At 38.2% G+C, this 20483-nt stretch overlaps 2 protein-coding genes across 2 annotated transcripts in view; one reads left to right on the top strand and one right to left on the bottom strand.

The window, feature by feature from the left end:
- Nucleotides 1-9507, top strand: part of CCDC152 (coiled-coil domain containing 152) — a 39253-nt gene extending 29746 nt beyond the window's left edge. Inside the window, exons 4-7 of the mRNA XM_042233820.2 lie at nucleotides 1710-1812; nucleotides 7212-7339; nucleotides 8690-8773; nucleotides 9299-9507. Of these exons, the coding sequence (XP_042089754.1) occupies nucleotides 1710-1812; nucleotides 7212-7339; nucleotides 8690-8773; nucleotides 9299-9448 (465 nt within the window). The 3' untranslated portion in view covers nucleotides 9449-9507. The remainder of the gene's footprint in view (nucleotides 1-1709; nucleotides 1813-7211; nucleotides 7340-8689; nucleotides 8774-9298) is intronic.
- Nucleotides 9508-9543: 36 nt separating this feature from the next.
- SELENOP (selenoprotein P) lies at nucleotides 9544-19350 on the bottom strand. The gene is made up of 5 exons (XM_027980091.2): nucleotides 19295-19350; nucleotides 16141-16356; nucleotides 14922-15134; nucleotides 12829-12946; nucleotides 9544-11055 (listed from the first exon to the last, which is right to left on the bottom strand). The coding sequence occupies exons 2-5, from the start codon at nucleotides 16341-16343 to the stop codon at nucleotides 10363-10365; spliced, it is 1227 nt and encodes a 408-aa protein (XP_027835892.2). The 5' UTR covers nucleotides 16344-16356; nucleotides 19295-19350; the 3' UTR covers nucleotides 9544-10362.
- Nucleotides 19351-20483: the final 1133 nt, after the last annotated feature.

Here is a 20483-nt window from a genome sequence, read left to right as displayed (position 1 = left end):
AAAACCCATGAACCCTGATAAAAAAGTGCTCTAAAGGGCACATGCATGCATCACACATGATTTTGCATACAATTTCAGGAAGTTAACAGACCCTCGAAAACCCTGGGTCTAGGGTAAGAACCTCTAAAAAATAATTCTTACTAGCATTCTCATTCATTGAATATATATCAAGCGATATACACCAGGAGATAGCAATACAACAGTGAGTAAAAACAAAGTCCCTCCTTTTACAGTGTTTAACACACATGCGTGCCTAGTCATGTCCAACTCTTTGCGACCCCATGGACTGTAGTCCACCAAGCTCCTCTGTCCATGGGATTTTGGCAAGAATAGTGGAGTGGATTGCCGTTTCCTACTCCAGGGGATCTTCCTGACCCAGGGATCACTCTCATTACTTGCATCTCCTGCATTGACAGGTAGATTCTTTACCACTGGTGCCACCTGGGAAGTCTTAGTGTGTTTATTAGATTTTTCTGGGCCTCTTGCCTTCATTATTATCTCTTTCTTACTATCCCACTTCGCTTTTATTCTTCCTTCTTTCCTTTACTCCTCTCCATTTAGAAATATACCTCTGGAAAAATTGAAAATTTAATCTCTCTGGTGGATTTCTCTTTCCACACTTCTCTCAATGCTACTCTCCAGGGACTTCCCTGGCGGTACAGTAGATAAGAGTCCACCTGACAGTACAGGGGGCGTGAGTTTGATCTTTGATCTGGGCGGATTCCACATGCCACAGAGCAGCTGGGCCCATGTACCACAACTACTGAAACCCATGTGCCTAGAGCCTGTGCTCTGCAACGAGAGAAACCACCACAATGAGAAGCCCCGGCACCCCAACTAGAGAGTAGCCCCTGCTGTCTGCAACTAGAGAAAGCCGTTGTACGACAATGAAGACCCAGCACAACCGAAAAAATAAACACTTTTTTAAATGCCACTCTCCTTATGAGGATAAAATCACTTCTCTGCGTCAACAACCTATGAAACTACCTCAGAAGGCTGTTGACCACTTCTCAGATCCCAAATTCATCCTTCTTTAGCCTCCTCATAAAGCTGACCCTTACTATAGATAATGCTTAACCTCCTCCTGGAAATTAGGGATGTTTATATAATTGTCAGAAATGGAAATTCAGCCCATATTCAAAGAGATTCACCCTATGTCAGGATAAACTTGCTGCTGCTGCTGCTGCTGCTGCTGCTAAGTCACTTCAGTTGTGTCCGACTCTGTGTGATCCCATAGACGGCAGCCCACCAGGCTCCCCCGTCCCTGGGATTCTCCAGGCAAGAACACTGGAGTGGGTTGCCATTTCCTTCTCCAATGCATGAAAGTGAAAAGTGAAAGTGAAGTTGCTCACTGGCTATCAAATGATACATAAAGTTGGCTCTACAATATAGTTTGGCTTTTTTTTAATATTTTAATGTTCATGGCATTTCTGTACACACTTAAAATATTTTGAGCATCTATGATAAGTTATAGATATGGTGATGAGAATTCAGGAGGCAAAAATAAAAAATCATTGTGCCTAGATGATCTGTCTACTTGAACAAGAAATTGGTCCTTCTCAAAGTTAAGCATTCAAACAATGAACAATATCTTTCCTCTCTAGATATAATTATAATCAAAAATTAATATCAACTTTGAAAATTTCATCTAATCAAAAGATGTGAACACATACTTAAATTGAACAATGAATGTATGTTTTAATCTACAGGAACATAGGAATAATATTGCAAAACTTATGAGTGAAATGAAAATCAAAGAGGAGGGACATAAGATTGAAATAACAAAACTTCATCAAGATATGCAGAAAAAAGGTAAGTTTTTATTTTTAATTTACTGAATTCTAAGATACCGTCTATGCCAGCAAATGTGGAAAACTCAGCAGTGGCCACAGGACTGGAAAAGGTCTGTTTTCATTCCAATCCCAAAGAAAAGAAATGTCAAAGAATGCTCAAACTACTGCACAATTGCACTCATCTCACACACTAGTAAAGTAATGCTCAAAATTCTCCAAGCCAGGCTTCAGCAATACGTGAACCGTGAACTTCCAGATGTTCAAGCTGCTTTTAGAAAAGGCAGAGGAACCAGAGATCAAATTGCCAACATCTGCGGGATCATCAAAAAAGCAAGAGAGTTCCAGAAAAACATCTATTTCTGCTTTATTGACTATGCCAAAGCCTTTGACTGTGTGGATCACAAGAAACTGTGGAAAATTCTGAAAGAGATGGGAATACCAGACCACCTGACCTGCCTCTTGAGAAACCTATATGCAGTTCAGGAAGCAACAGTTAGAACTGGACATGGAACAACAGACTGGTTCCAAATAGGAAAAGGAGTACATCAAGGCTGTATATTGTCACCTGCTTATTTAACTTCTATGCAGAGTATATCATGAGAAATGCTGGGCTGAAAGAAGCACAAGCTGGAATCAAGATTGCCGGGAGAAATATCAATAACCTCAGATATGCAGATGACACCACCCTTATGGCAGAAAGTGAAGAGGAGCTAAAAAGCCTCTTGATGAAAGAGGAGAGTGAAAAAGTTGGCTTAAAGCTCAACATTTAGAAAATGAAAATCAGGGCATCTGGTCCCATCACTTCATGGCAAATAGATGAGGAAACAGTAGAAACAGTGTCAGACTTTATTTTTCTGGGCTCCAAAATCACTGCAGATGGTGATTGCAGCCATGAAATTAAAAGACGCTTACTCCTTGGAAGAAAAGTTATGACCAACCTAGATAGTATATTGAAAAGCAGAGACATTGCCTTGCCAACAAAGGTCTATCTAGTCAAGGCTATGGTTTTTCCAGTGGTCATATATGGATATGAGAGTTGGACTGTGAAGAAAGCTGAGTGCTGAAGAATTGATGTTTTTGAACTGTGGTGTTGGAGAAGACTCGAGAGTCCCTTGGACTGCAAGGAGGTCCATCCAGTCCATCCTAAAGGAAATCAGTCCTGGGTGTTCATTGGAAAGACTGATGCTAAAGCTGAAACTCCAGTACTTTGGCCACCTCATGCGAAGAGTTGACTCATTGGAAAAGACACTGATGCTGGGAGGGTTTGGGGGCAGGAGGAGAAGGGGACGACAGAGGATGAGATGGCTGGATGGCATCACCGACTCAATGGACATGAGTTTGAGTTAACTCCGGGAGGTGGTGATGGACAGGGAGGCCTGGCATGCTGTGATTCATGGGGTCGCAAAGAGTCGGACACGACTGAGCAACTGAACTGAACTGAAGATACCATAAAAAAAACTTACATGCATATATAATTTTTTCAGTAATTACCAATATTATTGAATAAACACTGCCTTTACACATCTCAATGTAGGTCTGTTGCTTTCTGTATATTTATGTGATATAAATTACATCTATAAATTGGACTCATGGAGTTTGAATTTAACATTATTTAATATGAGATAGTTAATATTATTGTAAAATTAGTATAAAATGTAAGTTAGCTTTGATATTTATATACTCATATTGAATATAATTTCACTAATGAAATATTCTTCCTTCTGCAAAGTAGGTCTCATGAACTAATGTTGAGAGTTAACTGGTTTCATAAAGGTATTAAAAAGTTTCTTAACAAGCCTAGATGCACACCATATGCAAAAATTAACTTGAATAATGGGTCTGAATGTAAACCTATATCTATAAAACAGCTAGAAGAAGGCATAGCAGATAATCTTTGTGACCCTGAGTTAGCCACAATTTCTTACAAAGAAATAAAAAGCACAAACAGTAAAGGAAAAAATTCTAAATTGAACATCAAAAATTATTAACTTCTGTTCTTCAACACAAAAGAAAGTGAAAAGACAGGCTACATACTAGTAGATAATATTTACAAATGCATAACTGATAAAGAACTTATGTTCAAAAATCTATAAGGAACTCTTAATTCAATAATAAGTCAAACAACCCAATAAGGAAATGAACAAAATATTTGGACACAGATAATATATACAGGTGAAAATAAACACATGAAAACATGTTCAACATAATTGGTTAGTAGAAAAATGCAAATTAAAACCACAGTGAGATACCACATTGTACCTTCTGTTCTTGTTCAGGCACTCAGTCATGTCTGACTCTTGCGACCCCATGGACTCAAAACTTCAATGCCAAGTGTTGGTGAGAATTTAGAGCAATTAGAATTCTCATACATTACCAGTGGGACTGTAAAATTACACAACCACTTTAGAAAAGAGTTTTGCAGTTTCTTTGGGTTCTCTGAGAAGCAGATGCCTAGAGAGAATTAGACATTCGAGAGATGTATAAAGGAAAACATTTGTGAAGGTAGATAGGGAGAAAACTGAGGGAGATGGGTTAGCTGTTACAAGTCAAATCGATGTGAAAAAGAGAAGGAAGAAAGGTGTGCTGGACAGGAGAAGTCAGTCTGTGACACATTTATAAGAAAAAAGTCAGCAAAGTTGGGCCAAAGTTGCCCATCAGCCAGGTTCTGCAACTGTCAGGAACAAATCTGCCTTAGTATCCATGCCAAGTTCAGTCAGTGGCTAGGAGCAGCTCTTGGGAATCGAGACCTCAGCATAAACATGGTCATGAAAACCAATGAGTCATTTACGTTCCGTGCAGGTGGAGATCTGAAAGATGCATTTTCACGGGCACAGCAGTTCCCTCCTTATGCTACACGTACCTCCTTCTCCATAGGAGTTCAGGCAGCAGGTTCTCCATACTTCTGTGGACGTTTCTTCCTCAGGAGAAACCTAGAAGAGGGGTTGTTGAAGTGTTCCTCCTAGGGACCTAACTGTGTATTTTCAGCCAGCAGGTTCTAGACCAAAACCTTGGTTCAGGTTAGGGAACCAAGCAAAGAATAATTCTTAACGGGGCCATGTGCCCTCAGCCTCCTGTTCCTCCATTCTTATTTCTTTTGTACTTGTTAAGCAGCATTTACTGCTCATCTGTTAACTCACTCGACGATTCTCAAAAACACCCCTTTGGCTGCTTTCTGACCTTTCTGGTCATTATGATAATTGTGGCCTCCTGGCTTCTGGCAGTTAAGCACCATCATCTGGCTTCTATAACTTGGTGGGGGAAGGGGGACACTCATGACTATTAATGAGCCCAACTTTATAACCTCTTACTGTCAGACCTAGCTTGCAGATAAGAGTGAAAGTTGAACTTCTTGGTGATGCTGGTTTGTCTCTCACCAGCACATTCCCTGTGGCTTAATCAATAGTGTGTCTTCTGTGTCCTCCTAAGGAACATAGTCTTTGGTGCGTTTTCTTGCCTCACAAGATACATCTACTCAAGCATGCCAACTTTTGAGAGCTTCCTTATACCTTTCTCGCTAGCTGCCAGGGCATCTCAGGTGTTGCCACTTCACTCTGTTTTGGCCAGTACTTTCTCTAGAGGTCTAAGGCTACTCCAACAGAATTTGCCCTATCCTGGGTCCTTGCTACGGTATTATGTCCCCTGACCCTAAAGAGTATCTTCAAGTCCATGAATTCTTGCTTACCTAGTCTTAATTTCTGTCGTCTTCTATCCTGCACCCTCAAAGTGCCTTCTCAAGGGTATTCACATGGCTTTTCCCAATACAATCTAGCTAATTCTTGCAGCTCTTTGGGGCATATTCACTTTCCCCACTTACCAGCCCCAGTATTGCCCCAGCCAGGTGATGCTGAGCTTTAACCCTAGCTATTGGCCTAGCCACCAAAAGAGGAGGCCAGGGCCGCTCTGGAGAGGAGCCTCTGCAGCATCTTTCATCAGCTAAGCTAAGGGCTAGCTCTTACTAGGAAAAAGTAGGTCACTTCTGCCAGTTCTGAGCATTTAGGGGAGCTGTCAAAGCAGTTTCCTCATAGGCATTGATCCAGATATCCCTGTCTTATTTTTTAGGATATTAGGTGTTTCCAACCAGGATTCTAATTTAACATGGCACACCTGTTTCGGCTGAGCATTTAAACCCCTCTGGAGTTCTGCAACTTTAATGATAAGATTCTGTTGCTCAGCTGTGCCTGCGCTTCCACTAGAGTTCATAAGAGCCTGTCTGTGGGCTTCCAAAGAGACCCTCTGACTCTCTCGCCTGTTCTTTAAATCTTTACCTTCTAACAGCTCTCAGTTTCTTATTATTCCAGTGCAGGTAGATGTAAGAGACACAGGTTCAATCCCTGGGTTGGGAAGATCCCCCAGAGGACGGCATGGCAACTCACCTCAGTATTCTTGCCTGGAGAATCCCAGAGACAGAGGACCCTGGTGGCCCATGGGGTCACAAAGAGTCAGATACGACTGAACCAGCTGAGCATACACACACAGGAGGTCAATTTAATTTAGCGATAAATAACTCTCCTGTCTTTGTGGGCTTTGTTTCTCTCATCTTTCAAACGCCTGAACTATTATACCTACAAGGCATTCACCTCCACCAGGACGTTTTCCCAGATAACTGCTCATAAAACCTTCAGTGGGCTTCCCTGGCTCAGTGGTAAAGAATCAGCCTACCAATGCAGAAGAGACGGGTTCAATCCCTAGGCTGGGAGGATCCTCTGGAGAGCATCCTGGAGAAGGAAATGGCTACCTACTCAAGTATTCTTGCCTGGGAAATCCCATGGACAGAGCCTGGCAGGCTACACTCCTTGGGGGTCACAAAAGATTTGGACATGACTTAGCGACTAAACAGCAACAACAAAATCTTGAGTAATCAGACCCCTGTGGTGTACTAGGAACTCCCAGTCCTCCACATACCACTGATGATGGTGTCCTCTTCCTCACAACGTGGTACGTGCCCATCCTAACTGTTTCTTGTGCTAATTCAGATCCTCCAAGGAACCACCGAGATGAGAGTAGAAAATTCAAAGAAATTTATTGGACAAAAATGCCTATGAAGGGAAATAGTGAGGAAGCCAGAACAAGCTGGTAAAGCTCTAGTCATCCTGTGATATGAAGCCCTCTATACATAGGAACCCAGGCTTTGTGTCTCTCTTTAACCAATAAATTTCATATTCTCCAGGCATTCAGAGAACATTATTCTCTAGATATTTAACAGTACAAATTAGTTTACTCATTCAAAAGCATTCAATGGGCAGCCCTTTTGTTTCAATCATTTTTAAGGGGCTTGTTTAAAATATATAAAAGCTACCCTGCACATAAACAGTTTCTAAAATACATTTTTATTAATAAATTGTACTTTCTTGTCATTTTTTTAATACAAAAAAGTAATCTAAGATTTTTGAAATGTTAAGGTGAATTTTTTTTATTCAGTCAAATTAAGTGAAGAAAAGAATAAAGAACTGATAGAGAAAAAGGAGTTGGAAATTTCCGAGTTAAATGCAAAGTTAAGAACTCAAGAAAGGGAAAAACAAAATGAAATGATCAAACTACAGCTAGAGGTAAGTGTTTAAGGCTCTGCTGAATTTGAGGATGCATCCCTTAGTCTAGGCCATTCTTTGTCATCACAGTGAGGTAAATTTCAGGATTAGAAACAACCTTGAGACAGTTTTACACATGCTTATTCTTCATCCATAGCATGCAGTGCTCAAACCCTGCACAACTGTTAGTTACTGCCTTTCAGCACTTGGCCTCAAGGTGGGACTCTTCAGTCATTCAAAAGATGCTGATTTCCACAGAGGGTACTATCTCCTCTGGCTGCAGAGACAGCTCAAAGATTACCTACATTTGACAGCTGAGTCTATGCAGCCTTTTTAGGATTACCGTTCTAGCAGTAGGGAGAGTGTTTTTAATCCTTAATGTTACTCTCTCCTCAGCAGTAATTGTGAAACCCTGATGAACCGACTGGAAGTTTTTCATTTACAATAAATAACTTATTTTTTTTTCCTAATAAATGTGTAGAAAGATAGATGGTGAAGAATCTGCCTGCAATGCAGGAAACCTGGGTTCGATCCCTCTGTTGGGAAGATCCCCTGGAGAAGGGAACAACTAGCCACTCCAGTATTCTGACCTGGAGAATCCCATGGACTATATAGTCTATAAGGTCACAAAGAGCCGGACATGACTGAGCGACTTTTACTTGCTATTTATCTTCATTGTAACTATCCATTCTCTCCCCAAACCAGAACACGATCTCACTGAGTTTATTCTTAGTTCACACTGAGGCTACACTAAACTCAACCTGAAGGAAAAATAATGGAAGATTTTGCAAAAAAAAAAAAAAAAACATGACCTGTAAGAATGGCCCATGAGAATTTTTTTAACCTGACACAGTTTAACGTCAAACCAGCAAGCATTCAAACTAAATCAGTAAAATCATATCCAAATTCTATTTAGCCTCACAGTTTCTATAGAAGGGTATTTAAATGTTTTCGCATGAATGTTGATTACACTACATTTTCTTTACAAAATACACCCATAGTAACATGAAAGTATTTTTATCTACCTTTAAGTTAATGAGATTCTCAACCCTAGTTAACTAGATTATTAACCCTACATGATAGAATCAACGGATGTCTTGAGGAAAAATGCTCCTGACCCCACCCCAGAATCTCTAAGGTACTATCCAGGTATTCGGTTCTTTAAAAAGCCTGCCCAGATAATTTTTAAGTACAGCTGGGGTCAATCTTGTTTGGGTAATCCTTGTTCTGAAGACTTTTCTATCTTCTGTTATACAGTGAATACACTTGAACTACAGATTATACATCTAAGAATATAGTGTATTATATTTATAGAAACAATTGTTTCATTTAACTAGAATGTTCTCAACTTTCTTTTTAAACTTGATTCAGTTTGATGCCAAGCTAGCAAGAGTTCAAACTAAAACAAAATCATATCCAGATTCTACTGTTTCACCACACAGTATCTACAAAAGGGTACGTGACTTTTTCTTCCATGACTGTTGCTCAAAAAAATTCTTCATGTGTTTCCATAAAAGTTATATTTAAAACAATATACTTAGCAGTTTTCCTGAAAATATATTTATCCCACTATGAGAAAGACATTAAATTTTTAATAATCTTCGTAAGTTACTTTCAATTTACACTAGTAAATCTTTGTAGTAAATTAAAACATCAGACAAGTCCTTTGACTCTTTGGACTATCTCAGGAATTCCACAATGTATTTTGAACTAAAGCTGACTTACTATTCTGAAGTTGTTTAGGTACTCAGATGGCATATTTCTTATTCAACAAATAGTGCTAATATGTTTTTTGTCCTTACACCAGTTTTACCATTAACACCTACAAAAACAAAATTATAGACCTTTTAAAATATGGTATCTTTTTAAATACCTACTTCTACTTAAACCAGAAGCATCGTTTTTGCAGTTTTGTTGTTCCTTGTATTAATACTTAGTTATTTATGAACTGCAGTAACGAAATTGTTCTGCTCCATTTAGAAACTTCAGCATCTTCAGGAAGAAAAAGACAAGGAGATTGCAGTTCTTCGTAATACCGTTCTTGATTTAGAACAACGCCTCTCTATCAGCAAAGATTCTCAAGTTAAACTTGTTGGCAAAGATCCTCACTTTAAGCGTAGACGGTTTTGAGTAGGTTCATTAGTTGCTAATTTCTTTAAAAGCAGCTGAAAATTAATTTTGATTGTCAATATAACATACTACCTAATAACAACAATGGAAACAAAAAGCTTTAAACTTTTTTATTGAATCAAACATCCACATTTTTGCCAGTCCTGTTCTACATTTCTGCTTAATAGTATTAACCATAAAAAAAATTCAGGTTTATAGGACCTGGTTTGCCTATTGAACCATCATTGACTATGGAAATACTTTCTAAGCAATCAAGAGTTAGACAACATTCTTTTCTCTTTTCCCATCTATCTTTCAAGATTGGCAATCTCAAACTTTAAAGAGTATGATTAAAAAAAACAAGATATAAAGGCTTCATTCATATATGATAGTAAAAATCAAGATATGAGTCTTAGATATAAAAAAGTATGAATGGATATCTAAAAAGTAATCATAGCAAAATATTCATGTGTGAGTATTTCTGGGTCTGAAAAGACAGAATTCACTTCTTGCTTTAAAGGTTTAATCTGTTAAAAACATAAGATTAAAAAGACAAAGATAATATTGTTTTGAGAAATAAGTAAAGAAAATGGAAAACATGTCTTTGTTGTTCTTCCTCCATTCTAAGTTGCCAACTATCCAACAGAAACCCCTAGGTTATAGTTTACGTTTCTGTTCTCATTAATGCAAGTAGAATACTGGAAAAAGAAAAAGAAAAACATATTAACCAAATGCTGCAACCACCTTTCAGCTGAATAAAAATATGGTTTGGGTCAAAATTTCTTTGACTTAAATTTTTAAATGTGGAAGTCAATTTCTCCATGTTTGCACAAATCCAATTCCTATTTTTGAATCACTATTAATTAGGTAGCTTATACAAATGCTGGGAATGTAATGTGTAGATTGACTTGGGGAATATATCCAATTTCATATATTTAATTTGAAGGTCATTTTCACATTTTGGCCTTATTTTTTCAGCTTCACTTGGTGCTGGCTTCTGTGGGATTGAGCTGCTGACCTGCTGCCTGTCAGGCAGCTGGAGGCAAACGTCACTGTCAAGATTCAATGACGTTCTCCTCTGCCAAAAGGCCCTGTCAGCTACATAAAGAGGGGAGGTTTTCTGTACACTGTCAGGTGATTGCAGACCCTGTTTTTTCAAATACCAGATGTCGACAGTGGCAACAGCAGCTACTCAAAGCAGATTCTGAATCTTTGGGAAACTGTCAGAGTAACTGATTTATGCATCTCTTTCGTCAGAGCTTCTTTTGTGGAAGAGAAAGTTGTAAATTTTCACTTCCTACTGGTGTATCACAGTTATCTGAGTGACCCTGTCTTTGGTGACCCTTGTGCCTATGGTGGTGGTGATGAAGACCTGAAGGAGGGGGATTCTCAGGGGTATCTGGTGTGTCTGGTTTTGGAGACTCTGAAAGATGAGCATTTTCATGAAGCTGATGCCCGTGATGGGGGTGGGGGTGGGGATGAGGATGGGGATGGGGATGGGGGGGGGGGTGGGGGTGGGGATGGGGATGCTGACGGTGATGGTGATGGTGATGTCGCTGTGAAGCCTCAGCTGTTTTCTCCTTGGTAGCCAGAGATACATTTTTACAGAAGTCTTCATCTTCCTGTGTCTGGAATACATTTTATAAATCACTTAACAAATTTATAGATTTAGCAAGAATGCATGAAAAAATGAATTCTGGAGTTAACATATATGAAAGTCAAACTGCTTAATTAGATTTGAACTGGTTTTGTGTTTCCGGCATCATATTAATAAGAGAAAAAATTTTTATCTCCGGCTCAACACCTAGACTTTTTATTAAAATTTGGTTCCCATCCATACCTAATTATAAAGTGCTCCTTGTACAAAGTTTGCATTTAACTAAAGAATCTTCAAACATTTTGCAAATAAATCAATGTAAATGTTTTGAAAATAGATTTTTTAAAATGTAGTAAGTTAAAGCTTTAATAATACTTAAGCTTCTATACTAGTTAAATCAACAGCAGAATTCAAATTTTCCTTTCCTTATTAAAAGCATTTCCTAAATTTTTAAGAATTCTGAGGAAGAATTTGAGAGCTACATAAGGCTTAAAAAGAAAACAAAACCACTATATTTATATCTGCAAAAGCAAAACTAAATAAACTAACTGGTTAAAAGAACTTAGACTGACTGCAGTAAAATCAAACTATCAAATCCTAAAATCAGTTTACCAAAGGGAACCTTTCACACCAGTGTCAACAAAGCATTGAATCTAATATTATTTTCTGAAACAAACTAATTTCTCTCTGATAACTCAAAAGAGCCAATAAAATTAACTCTGCAAATATTTATAATTACTAGGCATTTTCAAAATTTCAAAATACTGAATAAAATAGGAATCAACAGAGCTAACATTCATTAGGCACTGAGTACAAGTTAGACACTGAGTTAGTACTTTACTTGCTTTACTTCAGTCTCATCTGTAAAAGCAGTAAAATAACCCTCACAGTATTATTATGCAGATTAAAATGTGAAGAATGGCACAACTAAGTTTAACTAAACTGTTGGTTTTCTAATTAACTTAAGTGAGTCATTAGAATGTGAATGGCTTTCTTTAGAGTTGGGAAAAATCTAAAGGAAGCAGAGCTCATAAATAAAACTTTTAATTATTTCTGAACCTGAGTTCAAATTTTGCCAACTTGCTCTGTCAAGGAAACACTGTTTGGAGTTATTTTCCTTCTCAATCTGAGAGGAAAAGAAGTTTATTTAATATAAGAAATTTAGTTAATATAAGTTAAAATCAATTCTTTGAGTATTTTTTTTATAAATCATACATACATATAGTGTTTCTCATAACAAAGAATAAATATTCTAGTGGTTGTAAAGAAGTAAAAAATAAATAGTTATTAATTTTAAAAATAAAATGATTTTTTTAAAGTATCAGTAATTTCAAGTGCATTGTGTAAGAGCGTCACAGAAAAGCTGACAGTCTTACATTCTTGGTGAATTAAGTAGTTATCTGGGCCTGTTCCACTTCAGGTAATGCCATGGATAATCTTCGCTATCACTATGTTCTTATATGAGCACATTCATAATATTGTAATAGTGTATTTTATGTTGGCTGAGTTCTTTAAGCACTTAAAGTCATGCAATATCATTTGGTGGTAATTAAAATATGTAATCTGCATTGATTTTTTGTTCTCTAAACTCCTCCTAGATAAAACCAATATGAATCTTGAAAAGATGTTTTAAAGTGTATGTTACATAACAGGAAGTATAGGTAATTATAAAAATGACTATTGTAGTTTATTTCTTGTATACCAAAAGAAACGCTGGTTTAGCTAATTAGTCATGAAATACTAACTTGAGTAGCTCTTAAAAGATTTCCTCTTTTCTCCAAAGAAAAATAATTGAGAAAAATACCTTGAGAGAGCAGTTTCCACATTTATCTTCACAGTAAACAGTCTTAATGGAATCTTCTACATATGTGAAAGTTAGGAAGGAATAAGGCAAACCAAGATGATATACAAGGCGGCCACATCTGAAAAATATAACAGTCATTACAATATTTTGGCTTAAAACTCAATATTCAAAAAACTAAGAACATGGCATCTGGTCCCATCACTTCATGGCAAATAGATGGTGGAACAATGAAATAGTGACAGACTTTATTTTGGGAGGCTCCAAAATCACTGCAGATGGTGACTGCAGCGATGAAATTAAAAGATGCTTGCTCCTTGGAAGAAAAGTTATGACCAACCTAGACAGCATATTAAAAAACAGAGACATTACTTTTGAACTGTGGTGCTGGAGAAGACTCTTGAGAGTCCCTTGGACTGTAAGATCAAACTAGTCAATCCTAAAGGAAATCAGTCCTGAATATTCATTGGAAGGACCGATGCTGAAGCTGAAACTCCAATACTTTGGCAACCTGGTGCAAAGAACTGAGTCACAAAGAATTGGACACAACTGAGTGACTAAACTAAAGTGAACAATATTTTCAGTGTCATGATCCTACTTATGCACCATCTGGCATGAGACTGTAGGTTTCATGGTCTTATAACTGTTATAAGACCCTTTCATAACTTTAGTAAATTTCCCTGAAGGGGATCTCAAGCTTCCTGGCACTGCATACCAGGTCAGGTCATGACAAGACTATATGAGTCTGATATGGTTGCCAGGTGGGAGGGATAGTAAAGGAATTTGGGATGGACATGTACACACTGCTATAAAGTGGATAAACAGCAAGGACCTACTGTATAGCACATGGAACTCTGCTCAATGTTATATGGCAGCCTGAATGGGAGGGGAGCTTGGGGAAGAACAGATACATGTATATGTATGGCTGAGTCCCTTCACTGTTCACCTGTAACTACCACAACATTGTTAATCAGCTATACCCCAATACAAAATAAAAAGTTTCAAAGAAAAGATTACAGTGAGTCTGATACTAGCATTGTGAAAAATGAAATAGATATGTCACAATAAATGTCAAAATTATGTGGTTATTGTGATTTGGCCAAATACAGTTTTGTAATTGACTCATAAATTCTATCAAAGTTCAAACCACTGACCTCATAAATCAGGTCTGCAAATCACATGATCTTTTCATAACTGCTAAGGCAGCACAAATTCCACACAATAAGAAATCACAGCATAATGAGAAAGATCCTCCAGTCTTGGCCAGTAGCCCACTGATTTAAATAAGAATATGATGCAGCAAAAATTTCAGCACAATGAAAGAAATGGAAATACACTTGGCATTTTCAGAAACAGTGGAGTTTAAATGTCCTTCTTGCCCCCATTTTATCCTGTATATACAATTTTATATGAATATCAAAAGGTTAAACTTTGCAACAGATTAAATTAGAAGCTTGCAGTCCTAAAAGAATAACATGTAATATTAAAAATACTTAGGGTAAGACCAAGTAGGTCTCAGACCTAGGCAGAGTCTGGTTTACCATCCCTGAAGAGCCAAAAACCAAACAAACCAGCACCAACTAGAAATGATGATAGCAAATAATGTATGCATTGAAGTTCTTTCATAATACAAACATTTTATTCATTCATGGAATCAAAAGCAGATTCATACAGATTATGCCTAAATGATTAACATACTTTAAGAAATGCAGATATATAACCTTAAAATGTATTAATAGTAATTTTAGAGATAAGCCAGTAGTCTGCAAAGTACGGTTATTCATCTGAAAAATTTTTAAGTGAGAATTGTACGTAAGGTACAAATTGATTTTTCTTTTTATTTAATCAGAATGCTAATGTACAGGGGGAAGAAAGTATAGTCAATTTTCCTTATTTCCCTATTGGAGTGAATTCTTTGGTGTAAAAGGAAGTCATCTGGCAAAACCAAACATTCTAATGGGCTCACTTTGAGTATTTGGTAACAAGATAAAAGCAGATGTCTTATTTTAAATCACTTATTACATTTACTATGAAGCAGGTATATTGTAATTTGGGGGTGGGTGTGCATGCACGTGTGTATAAAGGTGGGTACACACCTGTCATATATGAGGAAGTCATCTTTATTTCCATTTAAGAGAGTCCAGACATCTGGTTGGTCTTCTTCTTGTTGGTAAACAGGAATATGTTCTGAAACCTTATTTTTAAGATGTGCATATTTTAATCGAGAAGAGATTTCTTGATGATTAACAACAACATAAGAGATGTTAGAATATCCTTCTTTCTCCAGTTTTACTCGCAGGTCCTCCAATCTAAAATATTTAGAAAAAATATTAAAAAAGGAATAATTTAATTAGTGACTTCTCCCTTTCTCCTCTATTTTCCTACATGAAACTTTTATTTTTTACTTACTCAGACCTCTTTTTTATATTGTTTTAAAAGACTAAAACTTATATTTTTCTAATTATTTATTGAACTCTTATACTCAGTAAAAACTATATGCCAAATGCTTGCACAAACATTAGTCCATATGATCCTCACAATAATCCTATGAAGTGTGCATCTTTTTAATCCATCTCCCAGTTACAGAGAAATTGTATACAATAAGTATTTGGCAAATAACCCAACAAATATATATATTTATAAATTCATTAAATGACTCAAGACCTTTGGTGGCAAGTATAGTGTTTGTTCTACTCTGGCAAAGCTCTCATATCTGCTTCCTATATTGAAATAACTAATCTATTTGCGGAGAAGGCAATGGCACCCCATTCCAGTACTCTTGCCTGGAAAATCCCATGGATGGAGGAGCCTGGTAGGCTGCAGTCTATGGGGTCGCGAAGAGTCGGACATGACTGAGCGACTTCCCTTTCACTTTTCACTTTCATGCATTGGAGAAGGAAATGGAAACCCACTCCAGTGTTCTTGCCTGGAGAATCCCAGGGACAAAGGAGCCTGGTGGGCTGCCGTCTATGGAGTCGCACAGAGTCGGACATGACTGAAGCGACTTAGCAGCAGCAGCAGCAATCCATTTGCAGGAGTACAATTTAAAACATTTTCCTTACACAAGTAATACATATTTTGTAGGCTCCTATAAAATATAGGTACACAAAAAACAATATTTACATAGCTCCAGGAAAGCCACTGTAAACATCCCCCTAGTCTTCTCTGTTCTAACATGCTCTAGGCCAACAAATATAGTGGGGTTTTTTTATACAATTTAGTAAATATATCTTTTCTATTTTTATTGTTTTATGCATGTATCTATTGAATAGCTATTCCCTTAAGAAATTCTAGACCACAGAAAGACTACCTTACCTAGATGCCTGCAGAATGCACAGGTATCAGCTGGCTTGAAGAAGAGCAACCACGGTCACTGAACCATAGGAATTCAGCATAGGGTCTTGATCCTTTATGCTCCAGGCTGGAGGTTGCTTACAATAGGAGCTTTGGCCCTGGCTCTCTGTTCCTCCGGTTAGGAGGAGGCAGAGAGCCAGAGCCAGCCCCAGGCCTCTCCACATGGCTGGGGTTGTCCTGTAAAAGAGAAAACCTTTCTGTCATCTTCACGATTGTAACAGGGAATCTCTATAAACCAGCAGGTATAATTCTACTTTCTACAAATATCTAGCCAGTGGATTCTGTCTCCATGTTGTTGGTTCTTTGTATTGGGCATCTTAGCACCAAATCTCCCTGTAAAGGGGAAAGATCAGCCCGAGTCAGGAAGCTGCCTAAGCACCTCTTAACTATCTGGCTTAGCGAGATACTTGAATAAGCCTGCTATGAAGATTAGCCTAAACAGGCAGTCAAGTGCTTCTCTAGTAGAAGATATATGTCCAGGAGAAAATACATGTCTAGGAAAATTCTGAGAATACGGTCTCTACAACCAAGCAACATTCTGTAGACATGATTTGATTTTTGAGATCCAACAAGTTCTGACTGCTGCTTTCTTTCCTCTACCAATCTAAGCACAGGAAGCGTACATAGGGAATTCTGCATAGAAATGAAAAGACATCATGGCAAGAGAACTTAGGAAGAAAGGAGGTGGCAGTGAGGGCTGTCTGCCAGCATGAGATTCAGATGTTATTGCCTGCCAAAATATTGCGGTCATAGCCAAGACCAATATGGACCAATGAGAAGACACCTGGCCAGGAAGAAATACTGCAAATCACTGGGCCTTGTACCACTTAAGATTCACTGAAATCTACACTCTTATGAGTCTACTTATTGGCTACCACTACTTTTAGGAAGTTCCTGTGACTAGATGGCGTGTTCTTGGGTTAAAAAAAATGCCCCTCTGAGTAGGAAAGTTAAATACATGATAAGAAATATTCCCAAAACAAGGGCCAGAGCTCTCTGCAGAGAGGTACAAATAAAACACATGAACTGTAGATAGGTGATGGAAAAAAAAACATATTCAGCAGAGATGAGCAGAGAAAGAAAATCCGTACATCTAATATTTAATTTCAGACACACCAAGTGAATCAGGTCATCAAGATAAGCGTGCTTATTTTGATATGAAGGTCGGTGGGAGACAGATCAAGGCAAAATTCCAGAACTAGGAAGTCGGCACATGTTCAGGCACTGATCTATGGTAAAAAAGTAAAAGTACTTTGGGGATGGGGTGGTTGGGGGAGAGGAGGCAGCTAATGATAAATTACCTCGAGTGAGCCCAGAGTTAAGAGGGGAGCAGAGAAGCTAAAATCAGACTGATATGGGCTCTAATGCACTAGCAGCTGTGGATAGAACTTTTAAAAACCTGATTACAATTATATGACCATTATCTCTTTTTGCAGCTGAGAAAACTGGCTAAGTGTGAGTTTAGGCAGCTTGCCCAAGTCCCACACAGGTACTAAGTCACAGGGAAACTGAATTCAAACTAGTTCTACCGATTCCAACACATGACCTCTTACCTACATTTTAGTAACTACAGTAGCCAGAATTTGGGGGGTTTAATTTATTTATTTATTTGCAGTATAACCGCTTTACAATGTTGTGTTCGTTTTTGTGCTTTCCATCACTCACAACAGTATGAATCAGCTGTATGTACAATATACCCCCTCCCTCTTAAGCCTCCCTCTCTCTCCTCCACCCCACCCCTCTAGGTTAGGACAGAGGGAATTGAGTTTTTTATGCCCTAAGATGAGAAAGAAAACATCAAAATTATTCAGGCTTTGTTTCTTACTAAAATGACTAGATTCTCCCCGCTTTATAGAATATAAATTCAGTAGTTACAGACCCTTCAGCATAAACTTGGCACCTGGCACCCTCACTCTGCACACCATTCCAACTGGCTGAAGAGTGAATATAAATAAAAAGGTTATTTCACTCATTTAGTTTTTTGATGAAAAAATAACTAAAGCCATTGGCAGAGGGTAGTGGATTACAGAGTTCACACTTTGAGATTTTCCCATCACTATAATCAAGAAGCTGTTAACTTTGTTTTCTTGAAATAACTTTTTACATAAGAAACTTGATTGATTACAGCTGTCAGACAACTATATAAAATAATGACATAAATAAAATTAGATTTACTGGAAGCCCTTGTGGCTCAGACGGTAAAGAGTTTGCCTGCGATGCAGGAGACCTGGGTTCAGTCCCTTCACTCTTGGGAAGATCTCCTGGAGAAGGAAATGGCAACCCACTCCAGTAATCTTGCCTGGAAAATCCCATGGACGGAGGAGCCTGGCAGGTACAGTCCATGGGGTCACAAAGAGTCGGACACTACTGAGAAACTTCACTTAATGCAGTAACAATTAAAATGTAGTTGTGAGTTTCACTAATCTCATCACTTTTCAATCACAAGCCTGGATTTCTTGACCACAAACAGACCTATATTTGTTTAAAATTCCCCATTTAAAGACAAAATATGCAAAAATATTTTCCACCCTCTTCCCCCACCCCCACATCCTCAGACCCACTTCTGAGGGTCCCCTTCTCATTCTCCTAAAAGCACCAATAACCACTGATTTTGACATGGGTTTTAACTCTTTTAAGGATGACTATTTTGCACAGTGAACCAAACCTGCTTTCTCTTTTTTTTATCTTGAAATTGCTCACAATATCCCTGGACATTTCTACAGCATCCTACACAGGCCAGATCTGCTCCTCAAACCCACCAGCTGTTTTGCCATTAGAGCTCTCCTTCCTATTTCAGTGGGAAATACTTAAGCTTGAACACATAGTATTGCCTATAATAACAACACAACTTTTTACAGAGGAAAAGTATTCCACTTCTCCAGCCTCCTCTGCCCCTACCTTTATCCTCAGCTGTGCAGAAGGCAGGGCAAAAATCAGCTAGAACTGACAATGTCCCCACCGCACCCGGAGTTTAGACTCTTGCGTTATTTTCTTTATCCATCTCTTTTTAAAAAATCTATTCTAAGGACAAAAACATTTTATCAAGACCCGAAGATCAAATCATTTAGCAAACTCTCAAGGAATCATGTTTGGAAAACACAAAGTTTCTACTTACAGAACCCCTTCCGACCAGCTTGCTTCCTTTCTCTTTGCTCAGCTGGGCGGCTCCACAAAGCCACCGTGAGAAACTTGGCTATTTATAGTCCTGTTGTTTACCTCACCCTCTGAGCTAAAGTCAGAAGTTTAATGCATGCTCAGCCTGTGACCTTGCAAGGAGAGACCAGCCCTGAACTGACTATTACAATCAACTTTTAAAAGTAACAAGGGCTGGCATACATAAAATGGGGGGAATTGGGGGGTAATTACTCCCTATCGTTTTTAGTCACCCTGTTTGCTAGGATTTAATGGTACAGTCGGGGGCGGGAGGAAGAGCTAAGGATAAAGAAGGCTTCCAAGTTAAGCTCTTTTCCAAACAAACTATATTAGGGAAAAATACTTGCTAAGCCAGCGAGGTAAGCTGTCACTTTAAAAAAATAAAAATAATGTTTTTTTTCTTTAACTTTGTAGTGGTCAGGTGATAGCCCAACCCAAACCGTGTGAGCTTTGTTAGAAAAGTCTCCTGCTGTCGCAGACCTGCTTGGGTTATTTTTCGGCTTTAAAACTTATGGGGTGGGGGGTGGGGGGGGGGGGGTGGGAGGGGGGTTCAGGATTGGGAACTCATGTACACCCGTGGCTGATTCATGTCAATGTATGGCAAAACCAATACAGTATTGTAAAGCAAAATAAAGTAAAAAAAAACAAAACAAAAACAAAAACCTTGAATCTCTGGGATCTCACAGGACTTCTGCTCTTTTTTTTTTTTTTTTAATCATTTAAGGGAAGGAATAAGGAAACAGAGCTTCTGCATGAGAGAAACGTGCCTTCAGTTTTCTCATCACAGAAGTCCCACTCACTGGAAGACATATGTATCCCATAGAAGTTCTTAAGAATCTATTGTAAAATCATTACCAATTTAAGTACCATACAAATAAGTTAACTGTGATAGTAGCTGCACATGGAAAAGAATATGGACATTTCAAAGTATACAAATATATTGAGAATTACTACCCTTTCAGATAGTGATACAGTCTTTCTATTAACTGCTACCAATGAGCACATGCATGACAGGTAAGGCAAGTGGCAATGCCAAGAGATGTCAGCCCTGGATAGTGATGATTTTCAGGTAAGCCTTGCTTTCCCTACCAATGTGCTTTGTCCAAATGAACCCCTATGGATTGCTGAGCTGGGTACTGCTTTACAAGGTA

This window comes from Ovis aries, chromosome 16 (genome assembly GCF_016772045.2).
Source record: "Ovis aries strain OAR_USU_Benz2616 breed Rambouillet chromosome 16, ARS-UI_Ramb_v3.0, whole genome shotgun sequence".
Lineage (NCBI taxonomy): Eukaryota > Metazoa > Chordata > Mammalia > Artiodactyla > Bovidae > Ovis > Ovis aries.
Note: the sequence above shows the minus strand (reverse complement) of the source record. Positions and strands in the feature narration are given on the sequence as shown.